General features: G+C 53.2%; 1 protein-coding gene across 5 annotated transcripts in view; it reads right to left on the minus strand.

The window, feature by feature from the left end:
• Positions 1–390: 390 nt before the first annotated feature.
• DENND3 (DENN domain containing 3) overlaps positions 391–16,270 on the minus strand; it is a 50,474-nt gene continuing 34,594 nt past the window's right edge. For 4 of the 5 annotated variants that reach the window (XM_070802362.1, XM_070802364.1, XM_070802360.1 and 1 more), the window contains 7 exons: positions 14,533–14,640; positions 12,667–12,806; positions 8,587–8,747; positions 7,237–7,370; positions 2,383–2,501; positions 2,171–2,308; positions 391–2,070 (listed from right to left, as the gene is read on the minus strand). In XM_070802362.1, coding sequence (XP_070658463.1) covers positions 1,870–2,070; positions 2,171–2,308; positions 2,383–2,501; positions 7,237–7,370; positions 8,587–8,747; positions 12,667–12,806; positions 14,533–14,640 — 1,001 coding nt within the window. In that variant the 3' untranslated portion in view covers positions 391–1,869. The remainder of the gene's footprint in view (positions 2,071–2,170; positions 2,309–2,382; positions 2,502–7,236; positions 7,371–8,586; positions 8,748–12,666; positions 12,807–14,532; positions 14,641–16,270) is intronic. The other variant, XM_070802361.1, reaches the window with a different exon arrangement.

The raw sequence follows: 16,270 nt of genomic DNA on the forward strand, positions 1-16,270 counted from the left end.
GCTTCTTAACCAGTAGACCACCAGGGAAGTCCTGCATGTATCTTTTTGAATTATAGTTTTCTCTGGAAATATGCCCAGGAGTGGGATGGCTGGATCATACGGTGATTCTGTTTAGTTCTTTAAGGGGCCTTCATGCTGTTTTCCACAGTGGCTGCACCAACTTACACCCCCACCAGCAGTGTGGGAGGGCTCCCCTTCCTCCACACCCTCACCAGCATTTATTTGTAGACTTTTGAATGATGTCCATTCTGACTGCTGTAAGTTGCTACCTCATTGTCACTCTGATTTGAATTTCTCTGATAATTTGTGATGTTGAGCAGTCCTGTACTATTTTAAAGAAGCCCCCCCCACAAGTTAACATTGGCTAAAGTACAGAAACTGGAAGCAGTGTTAGTACATGAGAATTTATTCCTGATGAGGTGAAAATACCTGGCTGCACGTGGATGGGAATTCAGTAATTTATGTGGATTTCTGACGGGCTTTTACTCTGGTTTTTCATATGTGCACAAAGCCAGAATTCCACCTTCAGCCCTCTGCTGCTGGTCTCATCTTCCCCCTAGAAGTCAGGGGAACACACCTTCCCCAGAAGGACGGACTGGGACGATTCAGCCACCTGGCTCTTCTCTGCACCACAGTCTCAAAACAATCCAGAACATGATCAGATCTTCCAGACTATCTGGGTTCTGTGCGACTCAGCCAGAGGCTGGGCCACAGCTCTCAACCGGGAGTCATTGCAGACGCCTCGGAAGCCTGGCTGTGTCCTGGGGGCCTGACAGAGACCTCGCTCACAAGGTCTGGCAGGATGTCTAACCGGGTTCCCCAAACCCAGGGCAGAGGGCGTGGCAGCCAGCCTCCTGTGGCGGAGCGCACCGTGCGTCCACAGGGGACAGCTGGGGCCCTGACGCAGTGCTCCCTCCACGCCCAGCAGCCAAGCCGAAACAGGGACGAAAGCTCAGTGTTACAGTAAAATTGTACAAAGGTCTTTTGCTAGTATGATTATCTTCAGTTAAATAATAAGGCACTGTCTACATATACATTATACTCTGTGCACCCAGGATCCGGATGCAGCAGAAATGGACACGTGTGTCCGGTAAGGGTTTGTTTGTACTGTTTTAGATAGAATGTTGATCTTTGGTATAAAAAGCGTCTCTTTTCATTATAAAAACACTGCATTTGTTAAAAAGAAAAAACACAGAGCCTGTCTCAGCCCCGTGCAGACAGCCGCACCCCAGTGCTGTCCCCTCCCTGGGCAGGCTCTGCCACCTGCCCTAAAACACAGAGCCTGTCTCAGCCCCGTGCAGACAGCCTCACCTCAGTGCTGTCCCCTCCCTGGGCAGGCTCTGCCACCTGCTCTGACAGGCAACAGCAAGGGCAGGTGCAAACCTACTCAACCTCAACATGGTCATTTAAAAGCAGCCCTTCTTGTGAGCTTTGCTGGAAACAAGAGGTCAGCGTGCGGCCGCCGGGCTCCTGTAAGCCTGGTGTCTGGTGAGTGAGTGAGGGAAGTGGGCGGGAAAGCATGGCCAGAGACCAGAGGTCTGCAGCTCATGGGTGCTTTGGCTCAACAGCTCCCGGCTGGCCTGGTGCTGGCCCAGGGCATAGATTCTGGAACCATCCAGACAGCACGGGAGGGCTTCTCGGCAGAGGCTGCCTGAGAAACCCCACCCCCTGCCGAAACGGTCCAGTTTCATCAGCCAACGTCCAGGAGGGGAAGTGTGACAATGGCGGTCAGAGAGCCCAGGAGGCCCTGCAGTGGGCCGCCCCCAACGCCGGGTGGACGGCCCCATCCGGCTCGGACTGCCTCCCCTGGGAAGCACCAGCAGCTGGCCGAAAGCGCGTCCCTGGCTCACAGGGCACACACCCCCTCGGTCACTCGACCTTCCAGATGGCGATCTTCCCCTCCTCAGGGCCGGCGCCGCTCAGCACGTATCTGTCCTCCGCGGAGCACAGTGTCTTCACCGTGTCCGCGTGGGCCACCAGCTCCTTCTCCACCGTCCTCCTCTCCGCATCCATCACATAGATCTTCCCCTTCAGCTGCCCCTGCGACAGCCCCGTGGTGCCTACCCAGATCTGCCAGGAGAAGCGGGCATCGCATGTGTAGCCCAGCTGGGAGGCGTGTGGGGCCCCTGGGCAGGCAGCAAGGGGCACCCCCAGGCCCGCATCCTCTCACCTGCTTCTTCACCCTGATCATGCAGTTGATCTCAGAGCAGTCCTGGAGGTGGATCCTCTGCGGGGGCTGGGCTGGGTCCTGCAGGCTCCAGACATAGACATCGGGGTACCCAGCACAGGCCGCCCAGAGCTGCTCCTGCTAAAGTGAAACGGGTCAGGGCGAGCACAGTGGCAGTCCCAGGGGCACTAGCCCAGCCCAACGCGCCAGAGTACCTCAGGCATGAGCTGGAATCCCAGGAAGGAGGTGCCTGTCTCTTTAAAGCTCCCAGTGATCTTCAGCTTTTGACAAGAAGATCCATTCATGTTCACCATCAGGATGCTGTCTCCAGTGCCTGCAGGACCGAAGAGCAGGATGAGGGGTGGGCACAGTGAACGTGAAGCACAGGGACGAAAGGGCCGTGAGGGATCGGGGTGACCGGCAGACCACGGCCCCTTCCCCACATCTGAGTGCGGCATGAGACACTCTAACTGTAGCCTCCATGTTATAGGCCTAGACAGCATGTTAAAAAGCAGAGACATTACTTTGCCAACAAAGGTCCATCTAGTCAAAGCTATGGTTTTTCCAGTGGTCATGTATGGATGTGAGAGTTGGACTATAAAGAAAGCTGAGCACAGAAAAATTGATGCTTTTGAACTCTGGTGTTGAAGAAGACTCTTGAGAGTCCCTTGGACTGCAAGGAGAGCCAACCAGTCCTTCCTAAAGGAAATCAGTCCTGAATATTCACTGGAAGGACTGATGCTGAAGCTGAAACTCCAATACTTTGGCCACCCGATGAGAAGAACTGACTCACTGGAAAAGACCCTGATGCTGGGAAAGATTGACGGCGGGAGGAGAAGGGGATAACAGAGGATGAGATGGTTGGATGGCATCACTGACTCGATGGACATGAGTTTGAGCAAACTCTAGGAGTTGGTGATGGACAGGGAGGCCTGGCGGGCTGCAGTCCACAGGGTCGCAGAGTCGGACATTACTGAGTGGCTGAACTGAACCTCCACATGGTGCTTTCTCGTCTTCCCTCAGAGACCCTTGGGCGGTTAGCACTACCGACGAGGAAGCGGGTGGAATTCCTCCTGCCATGGTTATTTGCAGCCACGCCATGTGCTACCCCCGTAGGTAAAGATCAGAGCTCTAGGTAATGGTTCCCAGCCTTGTGGGACACATCTCTCTGTTGAAGCTCCTCTCTGCTTCTATTAATCACTCAAGCAAACCAAGTCTCCACATCATGAGAGCTACAGGTCATCAAAATTATCCAGCAGCGACGTCATCAGATCAAGGCTCCAGGGGAGACGGAGTCAGGTTCAAGATAAGGTGAGGAGCTGCAGGGCTGTCCTCTCGGGGTTTTTACTGCCTGCTCCCTCTGCCTCCCACCCTTCATGAAGCCACAGGGACAGGAGGACGCAGCCCCGCCCCATGGGCAGCACCATCTGGTTGCAGAGGGACGAGGTGCAAGCCCCCAAAACGGCTCCGGCTTCCTGTCACAGTGGGTGGACTCCAACTCCTGAGGACTTGGCAGTGCTCAGGACTCGGGAGCTCAGCTGGGTTCTCAGTCACAGGAGGCGAGAGCCTCTCCTTCCTGCCCAAGACCTAATAGAAACCCCAACATCCCTCTAAGAAGGCTTTCATCCCGAGATGCCATCGTCCACTCGGCCTAATTAAGAAGGTCCTTTCAGATGCTTCAACTTGTTAGGAATGCCAGGGCAGCAGGACATCCTGCCAAGAGGTGCTAATGCCCCCAGGGACCCCCCTGCTTAGTGCCAACCAGCACGCTCACTGCCCACCAACACTGCAGAGGGCGGCAGGCAGACTTGACAGCCACCCAGCCTGTGTGAGCGTGCAGGGGCCTGCTGCACATGGAGCAGGGGGTGGGGCCACAGATGCGGGTGAACTGATCACCGGCCTCAAGGTGCCCAGCCCATCAGGGCCGCTTTCTGGGGTAACTGTCAGTGACCTTCACAGTCACTGACGCTCCGAGGCCCACATTCTGCCTCTAGCATCTCCCAGCTGCCAGCCTGCTCTCCAGGGGAAAGATGATGGCATTTCCACTTCACTTTTCAGAGGAGCAGAGAGACTGAGGTGCCAGGGACCAGCCCAAAGTGACCAGTCTTGTGTGACGACCCCAGATCTGACACTGAATGCACACAGAGGCTGCAGCCTGGACTACACATGCCTCTCCCGGTGCCCACCTCCGACCACAGGGAGCAGGACCGGGTCGCTCCCTCCCAGTAACCGCTGGAGCCGCGTCCTGGAAGGGGCGCTCAGGCCTGCGGGGGGTGGTGGTGCTACAGCAGATACAGACTTAGGGGAGGCGCAGAGGGTCCGTGACACTGGCCAGACCAGAGAGGGAAGGCGGGGCCCCCAGGCCCGCCTCACCCGGGCCTGTGGGGGAGTCAGAGGCGTCGCCCGGCCCCTCCACACTCACACCCTTTCAGGCTGTACCTCGGTGCCCACAGACCACATCGGCTGAGTGATCGAGGTTTTAGCTTGTTAACCTTGCTTAAAGACTTGGAACAGCACCTCACAGGAAACGCTGCTCTTTACCCAAAGAAACCCTGCTTTTCTCTTGTGCTTTTCTCATTGTTAAATAGGAAAACTACTTACTGTACTCATTAACTTGAAAACTATGAGGAATTCCACCCTGAAAACGAGGTTTTCTATCCTTATTCTAATCTGTTATATCCCTCCCCATATTTAACAGGGACCTTTTAGTCCCAAATGCATCCATGAATGGACACACACACGTCTGACAGTCACCAGAGACCAACCAAAGCTGAAGGATATAGTCTTGGGAAGAACAAAACTCAGTGAGCAGCACAGTTCCGGGGGTTCCCCTCAATTCAAGAAAGTAAGCCGCAAGCAAGATCAGCACAAAGCCCTTCACACCCAAGCACACTATTCCGAGTCCTGCAAACCAGAGACAGGACCCTAAAAGCAGCCACTGACCCCAGACATACTCTGTTCAGCAGAACAGTGGGAATGACGGCCGACTGCTCATCAGGAGCAAGAAGAGCTGCGAGACGATGGAACGGCATTTCTAATGTGCAGGGAAACTACACCTGGACTCCGTTTACAGCAGACACAGGTCACTGGAAATCCTAAGGCTAAGAGGCAGTGTGATGCAAGACAGAAACCTGAATTTTAAGAAGAGACGAAGCTTACCAGAAATGATAAATATATGGACAAAAATAAATTTTTTTCTTAATTTTTTTGCAAGACTATTGAGAACTTAGGCAAAGTTTTCTAAAATATGAAGTTTATCACAATCATAGCAACAAAATATGGCATTTAACAACAACAGGAAGGGGAAAGAAAGGTAAATGGAATTAATTCTACTGCTGTGCACTGTGTCCATTAAACATGAAGTGGTGTAATAGTTATTGAAGGTATGTAGTGAGAAGTTAAGGTTGCATATTGAAATCCTTAGAGCCAGTGCTAAAAAGTAGAACAAAGCCTAAAAAAGTAAAGAGACAATAAAGAAGATTAAATTGAATATTAAAAGCCCAAAAGGAGACAGGTAAGGAGTAACAAAAGAAGTACAGATGGGAAAATGGAGGGGAAAAAAAAAAAGGGTTACACCCAGCCATGACACAACTGGGCAGCTTCACTTTCACTTTTCATTTTCATGCATTGGAGAAGGAAATGGCAACGCACTCAGTGTTCTTGCCTGGAGAATCCCAGGGACGGGGGAGTCTGGTGGGCTGCCGTATATGGGGTCGCACAGAGTCGGACACGACTGAAGCAACAGTCCATGAGTCATCAGGGGAAATGCAACCAAAGTCACAGTGAGATACCACTTCACACCCACCAGGACAGTTATAATAAAAAAATAGAGGTTTGGTGAGGACAGGGAGGAACTGGAAGCCTCATATAGCACTGGTGGGGATATAAAATGACGTGGCAGCTTCAGAAAAGACGACAGTTTCTCAGGTGGTGAAACATGGTTAACCCAGGTCCACCCACGGGGGGACCAGTAACCGAGCTGTAGCATCCACACAGTGGAACGAACGCACTGTCGCTCCTCAAACACCGTGGATCAGTTCAGTTCAGTTCGGTTCAGTCCTGTCCGACTCTTTGCGACCCCATGAATCGCAGCACGCCAGGCCTCCCTGTCCATCACCAACTCCTGGAGTTCACTCAAACTGATGATGAACCCTAAAAACATCACCTTGCCTGTCCTGAGCAGATGAAAAGAACGCACGCTGTAGAGCCCATCTGCAGCAAGTTCAGGAACCGGGAAAACAAACCCACGGGAGAATTCAGAACAGGCGTTTCCCTGGAGAGGGGCTCGGCGGGACCAGCGGCCCTGGTGGAAGCGTTCTGTGCCTCCCGTGTCAGGTGTTACGTGGTGTGTGCTTTCAACACACGGTGAGCTACACACACACTGCATCTCATCACGGGTAAAACAGGCTTCGATTCAAAAAGTGTCCATGACCACGATCCGTGGTATCTGGCACACGCTAGCGAAGCCTTCAAAGTGCAGGCCACCTTTGTGCTGTGACGTCCGTAAATACAGAAGCCACGCCTCAGGCGTCTGCACCTCCCCATCACAACCCGCCCCCCTCGGCGAAGTGCCTGCTTAGGACCACACACAGAGGATGGGGCCAGGAGGGCTGCGGGAGGAGCGGCCATGGCCCCAAGGGCTCAGGCCATGGCCCCAAGGGCTCAGCGAGAGCAGGAGGGAGGCGCACTGGGAGGGGAGGGGCACCGGGAGGAGGAGGGGGCGCAGGGAGGGGGTGGGGGCAGAAGGAGGGGGAGGGGCACGGGAGGAGGAGGGAGCACAGGGAGGGGAGGGGCAAGGGAGGGGTGGGGCACTGGGAGGAGGAGGGGACACAGGGAGGGGAGGGGCAGCGGGAGGGGGAGGGGTCACAGGGAGGGGAGGGGCACTGGGAAGGGGAGGGGCACGGGAGTGGGTGGGGCAGCGGGCAGCTGCACACTCCGGAGGGATGTGGGGACCAGATGCCCAAAGAAGGAACCTGCATTATGAAGCCCCAGTTGGAATGCGAAGCGGAAGAAAGGGCCTGGCCTCTTCCTGGCCTGGCGGGGGCAGGGGCCAGGGCCGGGTCACTTACAGCACCAGAGGCGGCCGCCGTGCAGTCTGATGGCCGAGAGCCCTCCACCGGGCACCTGGAACCTGCCAGTCACCCGCAGGGAGCTTGCGTTCCACGCCAGGACAGTCCCGTCGGCGCTGCACGAGTACACGGTGCTGGGGGGTGAACACACACACACACTCAACTGCGGCCCCAAGGAGACCACATGACGGTGATGATGACGCTGATGATGGAAAGTTGGCCCTTCCATCCAGAAAGAACAAAGCTGCCACCAGGCACAGCACCCACGACCCGCCCAAGGGGACATCAGGGTGGTGGGCGTAAGCTCAGTGCCCACGCCTGCCCCCAGCACCTCCCAGTATGGTTCGCCATCCCTCCATCAGGGACTGTGAGCAGAACCTCACTAAAATCTACCTCCCCCAGCAAGGGGCCAGAAACCCAGTGCTCCCTGCACCCCTGCACACGTGAGGTCAAGGGTCAGCAGGGCTCAGGGACTGGCAGCTGCAGGGGGCGGGCTCAGCTAGTGCTGTGTGTGCCCTTCACCTTCTGATGGTGTGTCACCTTCAACTGAGGACACATGGCACCCCTGAAACTCGGGGGACAGGAGGGTGGGGGTGGCTCCAAGGGAGCCATCAAAAAGGAACCATGGTCACTGTGTCCACTTGCTCCCAGGCCACAGCGGGAAGCGGGCTCCGCCTCAGTGCCCCCACCCCTCACCTGCTGTGTGCCAGGCCCTGATCCAGGCCCAGGCCACAGCGAGAGGACAGATGGGGGCTGCCCTCAGGGCCTGACGATCTCAGTGAAGTAAGGACAGTGAGGAATGAGGTGGGGTTCAACAGCTGACGGGCTGAACTGTGGTCCCGAAGAAAGATATGTTGATGCCCTTACCCTCCCACACTTCAAATGCCACCTTAGTTCACAGCAGCGTCTTCACAGAAGTAGTTAAATGACGCTAACAGGGTGGATCCTAATCCAGCTACTGACCAGCGTCCTGATAAGAAGGGCACAGCTGGACACAGGCACAAGGGGGTCCCATGCGAAAACGGAGGACTTTGGTGATGCCTCCACAGGCCAAGGACAGCAGGCCAACCCCAGAGCCAGGGAATGGGCCGGGAGGTCAGGGGCCCGCTGTGTGCCCACCATGCTCACCCCGGAGGGCATCTTCTCTGACCATGTCTTCAGATCACTTCTCTGTACCCACAACCAGAGCCACAAAGGGATGTCCCCTGGCTCGCCTGCCAGACCTGCTTCGCTCCACCTGCCCAGCCCAGGCCCTGCCAGCCGTCACCCATGGCCACCAGGACCCTGCCGTCTGGGACCCCAACCCGCCCACGAGCCAGGCAGCACCCCACCCAGTAAAGCCCGCCGCACCTGGGCGCCTGCTCCCCGTCCTGCACAGCCAGGCCCGTGACGCTGGAGCGGTGGTCGGTGAGCTGCTTGTTGCAGGACATGCTGTGGACATTGATGATGTAGATGACCGAGTCCTCCGAGCCGACCCACACCTGGCTCTGCTCCGCCATCACCATGCAGTTCTGTCGGGCCAAGGAGACAGCAGCGCGGTCAGCGGCTCGTGTGTCCTGCGCTGAGCTGCTGCTCCTGGGGACCCACAGGCTCAGGTTCCCGCTGGCCTCAGGTCACACCACTGTCACGCGATCAACACGTCATCACTGATGTGCGTTTCTGTTTAAGGACACCTTTGATCCTTGAACGACACAGGTCCAAACTGCGTCCACACCTTCTCCATAAGGCTCTTCAGCTCTACACTAGGGCACCATTTTAAACAGCAAAATCACACACACACACAAAGCACAAAAACGAGAAAGACGTGGTGCTAAATAGGCCGTGACAAGGACACTTGTGCGCAGTCTGAGCTGACCCCAGAGGCAGAGTCGCCTCGCCCGACCTCGGATAGACCCTGCACTCAGCTCCTGTGCCCTGGCCACGAGCACGACGGGACAACCACGAAAGCTCCATCAGCGTTTGTTCTGGGGCCACAAACCAAGGAGCGATGAGGCAAATCTGCAAACAGTGATGACTAACTGCACACTAGCAAGAAACGAAACCGCCAGCGCTCCTGCTGCTGGAGACAGCGCTCAGGGATGCCGGCATGGCAAGAATGACAACAGCCATCTGTAGAGTTTCCGAAATTAGAAATTAAGGGCCAAAACGCTGAAGAGTTATAAAAGCCACGTAAACGTGTGAACCGTAAGTGTGTCTGCTGGTACATCTCAACCAACCCGACTGCCTCCCTAAAAATTTCCTGAGCTGGTGTCGGACTTCATGACGCTAGCAACTTTTTACTGAAACTGAACAGATGTCTCAGGTTTTCAAATACAAGAATAACAGTTACATCATGTTGGAGGGGCTGAGGCTAGATCTAATACAGTAAATCATTATCAATGGTGGTTACTGTCACTTTATCTAGTGGTTACCATTACTTATCTGGTGTTTAACTTTTACTTATCGTTGCCACATGAAAGAGCTTATAAAAACTGATAGTTTCAATTTTACCAATAAGTATTCTCAAAAGATGCTACTTTGCTAATTTCAGAATTATTTAAAAAAGCCCTTTCTTTTGTGGCATCTACCAGAGGATTATTATAATTTTAGTAAAATGTCTTTCTTTAGTGGCCCAAGGATATCTCAGATAAACCACTTTGAACGTCAAATTTCAGAGAAGGCAGCATTTTCTAGAGATAATTGCCCAAGTTACTGCCTTGTCAAATGATACAAAATGTCCCTGTGAAACTAGTGGGAAGATATTTTCACATAATTTGTTAACTTTCTGCTTTAATTAAATGTTCAATTCAGTCGCTCAGTCGTGTCCAACTCTTTGTGACCCCATGAATCGCAGCACGCCAGGCCTCCCTGTCCATCACCAACTCCCGGACTTCACTCAGACTCACGTCCATCGAGTCAGTGATGCCATCCAGCCATCTCATCCTCTGTCGTCCCCTTCTCCTGCCCCCAATCCCTCCCAGCATCAGAGTCTTTTCCAATGAGTCAACTTTTCGCATGAGGTGGCCAAAGTACTGGAGTTTCAGCTTTAGCATCATTCCTTCCAAAGAAATCCCAGGGCTGATCTCCTTCAGAATGGACTGGTTGGATCTCCTTGCAGTCCAAGGGACTCTAAAGAGTCTTCTCCAACACCACAGTAATGTTACCTGGCCTAATTGGTGATCAGTAGAGATTGATACAAAGTGCAATTTGATTTCATTTTCAGGAGGATTTTAAAGTTATTCTGTTATTAAACAGTCTTTGAAATACTTGTAACTAAGAACTTGTAACAGGAAAAAATTAAATTTTAGAGTAAGAATGATGTCCTTAATTTTTCCTTCTTGTTTTTTGTTTGATCTAAAGCATTATTAGACTTCTATAAATATTTTGCTCTAATGTGTCTTGGATCCCGTTCCTTTATCATCCGAAGCTCATTACTTGAATGTGGAGGGGGATGGTTTTTAGCAGCTTTAAGAATGATCCCCACCCTTTGGCAACATGGACTTGAATCACAGTGTTTCTGTCTCACCCCAGTTTTGGAAGCACAGACCGTGCCACAGATTGTCCCCTTGTTTTTAGATGATGGAACGTGACCATCAAAGTGGAGATAAGCTGAACACTTAGGTATGCAGACTTCACTTCACCTTGCTTTTCACATGGAAAAAAAAAAGTTGTTTCATGTTAAAGGAGTTGGCATGAAAATTCTCCTAGCAAGACCCCTTGGGACAGTGGCTTCTTTTGTACCCTCTGAGGGTCTTGAACAGGATGAAGCCCACCAGACAGCAGGTGTGACAGCATTTTGAACAGCAGGGTAGTGTCACCAAAGACACTCGAACCCCACCAGAAAGAAAGCACCGATCACCCCTCTCCTGGAAACACCAGAATTCACAAGGCCCGTTCCTGGTATGGTTGTGTTAGGCCCTGGGGCATGTGGGTGACATCACACAGAAACAGATGGTTTTCAAAGAGCCGTGAGGGGCCGTGAGAAACCTCCAAAAACCAGTGGGCTGATCCTGGTAGCACTGACGGCTACAGACCTAACACTGACCCTGGGTTTCTAGGGGGTGGGGTGAGGTGGTTTTTTGCACGAAATTAAAAGACGCTTGCTCCTTGGAAGAAAAGCTATGACCAACTTAGATAGCATATTAAAAAGCAGAGACGTTACTTTGCCAACTAAGGTCTGTCTATTCAAAGCTATGGTTTTTCCAGTGGTCGTGTATGGATGTGAGAGTTGGACTATAAAGAAAGCTGAGTGCTGAAGATGCTTTTGAACTGTGGTGTTGGAGAAGATGTTTGACAGTCCCTTGGACTGCAAGGAGATCCAACCAGTCCATCCTAAAGGAAATCAGTCCTAAATATTCATTGGAAGGACTGATGCTGAAGCTGAAACTCCAATACTTTGGCCACCTGATATGAAGAACTGACTCATCTGAAAAGACCCTGATACTGGGAAAGACTGAAGGCGGGAGAAGAAGGGGACAACAGAGGATGAGATGGTTGGATGGTATCACCGACTCAACGGACATGAGTTTTAGTAAACTCCGGGAGTTGGTGACGGACAGGGAAGCCTGGAGTGCTAAAGTCCATGGGGTCACAAAGAGTCGGACTCGACTGAGCGACTGACCTGGACTGAACTTTCTTTTAATACAGTAAAGCTGACTAAGTTATCAGTCTAAAAGCTCAAACAATTGAGGTTTCTTAACCACGCGATAACTGTAATATGATGCAAATTTTATTTAAGTGGTTCTCAGTCTCAACCCCAAATATGTTAAAATAATTCCAGTGTCCACTTTTGGTGACTGGAAATGGAAATGTGGAAATACCACCCTGCCCTTGACAGGACTGAAACCCAGTTTTATAATAGTTTTCAGAGTGTGGGAGTGGTTAAATCCATTATCTGCTCACTTAAATAAGACTATTTAAGTGAAAGACAGAACAGGTTTACATTCAATTTAAAAGCTCGAGATAAATGAAAACCCCTCAGGCTTCCTTGGTGGCTCAGTGATAAAGACTCTGCCTGCGAATGCAGGAGACACAGGTTCGATCCCTGATCCGGGAAGATCCCACATGCTGTGGAGGGCTAGGCCCATGTGCCACAACTGCTGAGCCTGTGCCCTGGTGCCCGGGAATCACAGCTCCTGAAGCCTCAATGTTCTAGAACCCGTGCTCCCCAACAGGAGAAGCCACTGCAGTGAGAAGCACCGAGACTAGAGAGCGGCCCCTGCTCACCACACCTACAGAAAAGCCCGCACAGCGACAGAGACACACACAGCCCAAAGTAGACAGACAGAAACACAAAGCTCTTAAAAAAGGAAAGCCCTGACCCCAACTCAACAGGACTCAGTGATCACACCGTGGGGTTCAAGCATCCGCTACCTATGCAGGTGGACATGTTCGCGACTTAACCCAGAAGCTGATGAAAACTGTCCACACTGGACAGCACACTTTACTCACCAGCTTAGAAGTGCCCACTCTAAAGCAGTGCTGGTGAATCGTCCAGGAGGAAGCGTCAAATACGATCACCTTGCCCTCATTCAGTGCGCACCATAATTTGGGGTGAGCATCCTCCACTTTTTCTGCTGGGTCAAGATGCCCTGAAGAGGAAAGCAACCCGACATGTTGAAAGAAAACCCCCCTGCTGCATCAGCACGGGATTCGTGATTTGTGCCAAGACTCAGGTCCTGCTCAGTGCCAGGTGCCACCCTGGGTGCCCAGGCTCCAAAGGTGAGCACAGCCTGAACCGCCAAGCCCCTTGGAGCTCAGCGTTGCGGACCGGCTGGTTCAGCCAGAGAAGAACACACACAGAGCCCTCCCCCAGGCAGGATGGCAGGAGGCCTGAGCATTCTCTTGGGGGCAGTGCTTCAGGCAGTGGGGAGGGGGCTCAGGGACAGAGGGAGGGTCTACGGCGCCCCCGCAACGAGCACAGCGGGCTCCTGCTGTCTCCACGTGGCCACCGCACTGAGCACCACTGGTCTTTCCCGTCGTGGCCGCTCTGACTCCAGAAGATTTTGCTTTTTCACTTGTGGTTTGTCTGCATGTCCCTGGCGCTCATGAGGCTGCTGGCTTTAGTCGGGTGTCTGGATCTCCTCCGTGGGGAAGTGTTTAGGCCTCCTGCCCGCTTCTGAATCGGGCTCTTACTCTCCTTGACTTGTAGCCGCCCTTTAAATACCACCGACTTCAAACATCCCAAGTCAAGTCTATCCTCTTACGGACATCCTTTCCAAGTCTGCGACCATCACTTTCACGCACTTGAAAGTTTCTTTAAAAAATCCTTTACATGGTCAAATTCGCCAACCTGTTCCTTCACGGCCCGTAGTTTTTACGTGCTTTGTGACCTGTTTCCTTATCTTAAGGTCACGACTATCATCTATATTATCATCTCCAGGCTTCACTTGCTTATGTTTGCTTTTGCCTTTCATGTTCAGATCTTCATCCTTGGAGCGGATGGCTATGTGTGATCTGAGGTGTGCTTAAGCTCCATCTTCTCCGCATGGACCCACAGTGTCCCAGCACCTCCTACAATGGAGACTGTCTTTCCCCCACCCCTGCTCTAGCACCACCTCAGTCCTAGTCCAAGAAGTGTGAATCTGCCAGTCTTTCTGGGGCGTTCATGCCTTGGTCTCCTGGCCCTGTTGGGGTGATCTGCCCACTGAGATGCTGTCTGCAGTCCCCCAGAGCCTGAGATGCTCCAAAGCCAGGCTCAGTGCCCGGGTCCTGGCTCCCTGGCTCCCAGAGTTCTCGGAGGGGTTGACTGGTGTTCCCCTGGTCCCTGACCGGTGGGAACAGCCAGCCGTGTCATCAGACGTGCGCATCAGCCCAGGAGGGGCCGTCATCCCATCCCAGTGACAACAAGCTCGCCCCGACCAAAGATGTGCGTGCAGGGGCTTTATCCGCTGGACGTGAGGACGGCGAGGCTGAATGGGGACTCAGCCATGCACGACCCCTTGCGGCCTCCGAGTCCACAGAGCAGCTGCACCTGGTCACCCAGAGTTCTGCCTCCAACGGCAGAAAACCCCCTGGGCCTGTCCACCCTCATCCTTCCACTGCCCTTCCACTTCAGTGCTGACCTTGAACACAAGTCTCAGCTCCCAGATTGCTGAAAAGAACAGCAGCGACACAAACATGGCCCTGCTGGACAGCTAGGGAGCCGTAACCAGTGTCCCGTGATGAAGCACAACGGAAAAGAACATGAAGAAGGATGTGTATACGCGTTGACTGGATCACCTCGCCACACAGCAGAAATGAACACAATGCTGTAAATCAGGTAGACGTCAATAAAGCCACAAAACCCCGCAGCCACACAGCCGGGCTCGGCCTCACCTGGGGTGTAGAGCAGCACGTCGACGGCTCGTGGGGTGGTCTCCCCCTCCGAGGGGTTGATCTTGTGTTTCAGGGTTTCCGAGGTCGTCTTCGGAATGGCCATGGGCACTGAAACGCAGACACGTGGGGGTCAGGTCCCCAGACTCCAGGACATACTCACACACGCTGCTTCCCTTAGGATATTAGTCCCAGGGTAAAGCCGGGATTTGCGAAGATGAAGCTCTCTTTAAACTGGACATAAGTAAAGCCAAGCGTTTCCGGCCAGAGGGTGAGTGTCTGCCAAGGTCTCACACTGCCTGTCATCTAAACACAGCTGTCAGGCTAAATGATCTAACACTCAGCTGTTAGGGATGCTCCAGCAGGGAGAAGCCCTTGAATACTTCATCAATCCAAGCCACAAGCAGCTTCTCACGCTGGCCGGTGGCGCTGCTGCCACGGGGGAGTCCTGTGCACTGCAAAAGCTTCAGCAGCACTCCGGGCCTCACCTGGTCAGTGCCAGTAACAACGCCCGCCCCCTACCCCCTGACACACACACGACAGGTATCTCCAGTGCTTGCCAAGTGCCTCCCTCCAGGGACGGGGTGCAAACTTCAGAAAGTTTCATTTTTAGACCTTCCATCACGAATGGCCCACAAGCTATCACTGAAGCCCGGGATCACGTATCGCTGCCTCGTTACGCTTCACACAGAGCAAACGGTCCTTGATTGGGAACAAGGGATCCGGAACCCTGAGCTTGGGGGACTGCCCCTGCAGTGTGGGATCAAGAGTGAGTGTCATGTGCTGGGTCCCTCCGTGGAGACTGCGGACGCGGTGTCCAGAGTGAGAAGCCTTTTCTGCAAACTCTTGACAAAGATCGGGCTTGAGCATGGAGTGGTCGCCACAGCTCGAGTATAGTGTGTATGTGATTTGGGTCCTAATTAAGGGGGAGAAAAAACCCTGCCATCAACATCTGGCTCCAGGACTGTTGACAAGAGCTCCTCCGAGTCCCTCCAGCAACTGGAGCATCCTGGCTGCTCCCCGAGAGTGGGGTCCTGGGATGTGGCAGCAGTTGGGGGGTGGGTTCCAGCGATACAGGAGAGGGGCTCCTGGCACCAGGAAGCACCAGTGATGTCACGGTTAGTGAAAGACACGGCAAAGAGCAAATCGCCCTGAGGGCAATGAACACAAAACCGGGGTTTGTTTCCACTTATTCTGGGATGACATTTTAAACAGACTCTTCCTGGCTATTGACTCAAGAGGAATAAAAACATGTCCAAACAAAAACTTGTACAGGAAATATTCATAGACGTGCTGTGTGCAACAGGCAGGAAGCAGGGAACCTCAAACGGTCAATGGAGGGAGGGATAAACTATACTGTATCCACCCAGCGGAGTACATTCAGCCACAAGAGGGATGAAGCAGTGACCCTGCCACACGGACGCACCCTGGAGCGCGACACCACATGAAGGACGCCAGACACGCGGGACAGCTACTGCTGTGAGCTCACGTGTAGGACGAGCTCTGACTAGGCAGAAACGGGGCATAGCCCCAGCGACAGGAAGTAGATTCAGGGTTGCTCAGCAGCTGAGAGGCAGCTGCGAAATGTATGGGGCTTCTCACTGGGTTAAGGAAAATGTTTGAAACCCACTGTGCCCACGGCTGTAAAGCTCTGGATACACTCAAACCAGTAAGGTGTACGCTATGAAAGAGAATGGTGTGTGAACTATATCTCAATAAGACTGCTACGTTTTTTAAAATG

Source organism: Bos indicus, chromosome 14 (assembly GCF_029378745.1).
Source record: "Bos indicus isolate NIAB-ARS_2022 breed Sahiwal x Tharparkar chromosome 14, NIAB-ARS_B.indTharparkar_mat_pri_1.0, whole genome shotgun sequence".
NCBI lineage: Eukaryota > Metazoa > Chordata > Mammalia > Artiodactyla > Bovidae > Bos > Bos indicus.